General features: G+C 41.6%; 1 protein-coding gene across 1 annotated transcript; it reads left to right on the top strand.

Annotated features, from left to right (window-relative positions):
- Positions 1-330: 330 nt before the first annotated feature.
- On the top strand, positions 331-3,436 carry LOC112711001 (receptor-like protein kinase ANXUR2). Its single transcript, XM_025763508.3, has one exon. The coding sequence runs from the start codon at positions 768-770 to the stop codon at positions 3,294-3,296; it is 2,529 nt and encodes an 842-aa protein (XP_025619293.1). The 5' UTR covers positions 331-767; the 3' UTR covers positions 3,297-3,436.
- Positions 3,437-3,764: the final 328 nt, after the last annotated feature.

Genomic DNA, 3,764 nt, shown 5'->3' on the forward strand with positions numbered 1-3,764 from the left:
CTGCTTAGTTTTAGATGTTAGTAGTTTTTTAAGCAATTAAACGTGTATGCTTAAAATTTTGTTATAACGTAATTAAATCTTTAAAACTAATTATAGTATTTGATGCAATGTTAAATTTAGCTGATGCCAAGCCGTTTCGAATTCAAAGCATTATTTGCAACTCCTTCAATTACGACTCTTACTCTCCATCATCGATTCCCAACCGTCTCCAATTTTCTCAGCCATGCAACAATAACGCCATGAAACAAGAGGGGGAAAAAAGGTGACAAAACAAAAACAAAAAACAACAACAAAACAATAACACTAACAAAATCAAAGCAATAAAAACACAGATACACACACAGAGAGTTGGAATTGAAAGAACATACAGAACAAGCAAACATTGAAACACGAAAGAAGAAAAACCCCAAAAGAAAAACACACTATCCACCATTGTCCTCTTGCCTGGTTTGGCCTCTCCAACCCAGGTAGCTACATCTATAGTTTTCTAAGCCTCTATGTATGAGTGACTTACTTAGGTAGCCCCTTGATAAACACTTAAACTACTCCCACTTCATTTTTTACCTTGGCGTACAGGACAAAAAAAAAATTAACCCAAATACCTCATGCCACGTTAGTTTTCCAGAATTCCTGTACGCCTCTCTCTCTCTCTCTCTCTCTCTCTCTCTCTCTCTCTCTCTCTCTCTCTCTCTCTCTCTCTCTCTCTCTCTCTCTCTCTCTCTCTCTCTCTCTCTCTCTCTCTCTCTCTCTCTCTCTCTCTCTCTATCATGAATAATATCCCCAGAACCAATAAGCTATTCCCATTCTTGTGCCTTGTTTGTATAACGGTATTGTTGAACGCAATTCATGGTTCATCACAACCAAACAAGGCAGAGTCACTGATCTTGGGATGCGGTTTGGAAGAAGGCGGTGGCAAAGATGCAGACGGAAGACAATGGGAACCAGACAACAAGTACGTATCAGGGGACAAATCGGTCATTTCAAAAGCTTCCTTCCAAGACCCTTCGCTTCTCTCCGTGGTTCCTTACATGACAGCAAGAATCTTCCCATCAGAAGCCACCTACAAATTCTCCGTTCAACCGGACAAGCGTTACTGGCTCAGGCTCCATTTCTACCCCGCTCTTTACTCTAATTTCGACCCTTCCAATTCATATTTCTCCGTAACCGCCAACGGCGTTGTTCTTTTAACAAATTTCAGTGCATCAATCACGTGTCAGGCTCTCAGTCAGGCCTACATTGACAGAGAGTATTCCTTGGCACCTCTCAATTCTGACTCCCTCACCCTCACCTTCAAGCCATCGGAGAATCACGACGGCGCTTTCGCCTTCGTCAACGGAATTCAACTAATCCAGATGCCCGACTTGTTTGATACAGCTGCAATGGTAGGCTTTGTTGAACAATCTGTCGATTTAAAAGCTATGCATTCTCAGACCATGTTTAGATTAAACGTCGGCGGGCAATTCATATCGGCAACGCAAGATTCCGGTCTAAGCCGGATGTGGTACGACGACACACCATATCTCTTCGGTGCGGCAACCGGCGTCACGATCCAAGCTGCCAAAGATGTCATGATCAATTATCAATCCATGCCGCAATATGTAGCTCCTCCTAGTGTTTACTCAACGTCAAGATCCATGGGGGAGGATAAGGATGTCAACCTTCACTACAATCTCACATGGGTTTTTAGCGTGGATCCTAATTCCATGTACCTTGTTAGGTTGCATTTTTGTGATTACTACTATTCCAAAGTGAATGAGCTCGTCTTCCAGATCTTTCTCAACAACCAAACGGTTACAAATGTGTTTGATGTGATTGCGGTGTCAGGTGGAAAAGGGGTTCCAACTTATAAAGACTTCGTGGTGTATACCCAAGGAAATAAAGGCTTTAGCAATAACCTTTGGCTTGCACTTCACCCTTCGGTTGAGCAAAAGCCTTCGTATTACGATGCATTGCTTAACGGGGTTGAGATTTTCAAGGTCAATGACACAGACTTGTCCGGTCCTAATCCTCTGCCTTCGGCAATGCTGGAAGAGCACGAGGAAAAGGAAAGGAGCTTTGCAGAAGACGACGACAGCATTTCCGCTACCATTAAGAAACACATCGTCATAGGTGGAGCTGCAGGGGGTGCTGGTTTTGCCGTGGTCGCTGCAATTCTCATATTTGCTCATAAGAACAAAAAGAAGGCTCCAGCTTCTTACTCCAACACTTCAAGCTGGTTGCCCGTTTATGCGAACACGCACACCAATGGGACCAAATCCACGGTGTCAGGGAAGAGTAACGGCAGTGGTAGCAACCACTTGTCAGCCATGACTCAGGGACTCTGCCGGTACTTCTCATTACAAGAGATGAAGCAGGCAACGAAAAATTTCGACGAGTCGAATGTTATTGGCGTTGGAGGGTTTGGCAAAGTTTACAAGGGCGTCATCGACAATGGGTTCAAAGTAGCAATCAAGAGATCAAACCCGCAATCAGAACAAGGAGTGAATGAATTTCAAACAGAGATAGAAATGCTTTCCAAGTTAAGGCACAAGCATTTGGTTTCCTTGATCGGATTCTGTGAGGAAGGTGATGAGATGTGCCTTGTTTATGACTACATGGCTCTTGGCACCTTAAGGGAACATCTTTACAAGGGAAACAAACCATTGGAGACTCTAACATGGAAGCAAAGGTTGGAAATATGCATTGGAGCCGCAAGAGGGCTTCATTACCTTCACACTGGGGCCAAATACACAATCATCCATAGAGATGTGAAAACAACTAACATCCTTCTTGATGAGAATTGGGTTGCCAAGGTCTCGGATTTCGGTTTGTCAAAAACCGGTCCAAACATGAATCAAGGCCATGTTACCACCGTGGTGAAGGGTAGTTTTGGATATTTGGATCCAGAATACTTTAGGAGGCAACAGTTGACTGAAAAGTCTGACGTGTACTCGTTCGGGGTGGTTCTGTTCGAGGTGTTGTGTGCTCGGCCCGCATTGAATCCAAACCTTCCAAAAGATCAAGTTAGCCTTTCGGATTGGGCTCTTCAGTGCAAGAGAAAAGGAATATTGGAGAACATCATTGATCCTTGTCTGAAAGGGAAGATCAACCCGGAGAGCTTGAACAAGTTCGCCGATACTGCCGAGAAGTGTTTGTCCGATTGTGGACTCGATCGTCCCTCCATGAATGACTTGTTGTGGAACCTTGAATTTGCTCTCAACTTGCAAGAGAATCCTGATGCTTCACATGATGAAATTCATCAGTTTGAAGAAGTGAACTTGAATGACAATAATGACATGGCGGCACACTCTACGTAAACTTGAGCCTTAGAAATGACTAGTTTAATATTCTTGGTGGCAAATGTATTTTTCAATCTGCAAGTCAGACACTAATTCGTCTTAAATCAGTTTTATTTAAAAGTTTGTCATATAGAGAAAAGACGAAGTTTGCATTGTAACTTTTTATTTCCTTCTAATTTCTATTAATCATCACTTCTAATATTAATATTAAAAGTAAAAAATGTAAAAATTGTATATTATATTGTATATAGTTATACCATTTCTCTTTTACAAATGTCTCGAGAAAAAAATATAAAAAAAATAAAATAAAAGATAGCTTCTGTTGAAGATAGAAAGTACCTGTTTGGAGTTCATGATATAAATACTTGCAATTTGCGTTACTTTGTAAGTTTTTTTTTTTTTTTGTTGAGTACTTTGTTTATAAAATGGGGACTGCTTCCGTACGATTACTAATTTATATATATCGGGTGAAAATTCGGGTGTAGT

Source organism: Arachis hypogaea, chromosome 9 (genome assembly GCF_003086295.3).
Source record: "Arachis hypogaea cultivar Tifrunner chromosome 9, arahy.Tifrunner.gnm2.J5K5, whole genome shotgun sequence".
NCBI lineage: Eukaryota > Viridiplantae > Streptophyta > Magnoliopsida > Fabales > Fabaceae > Arachis > Arachis hypogaea.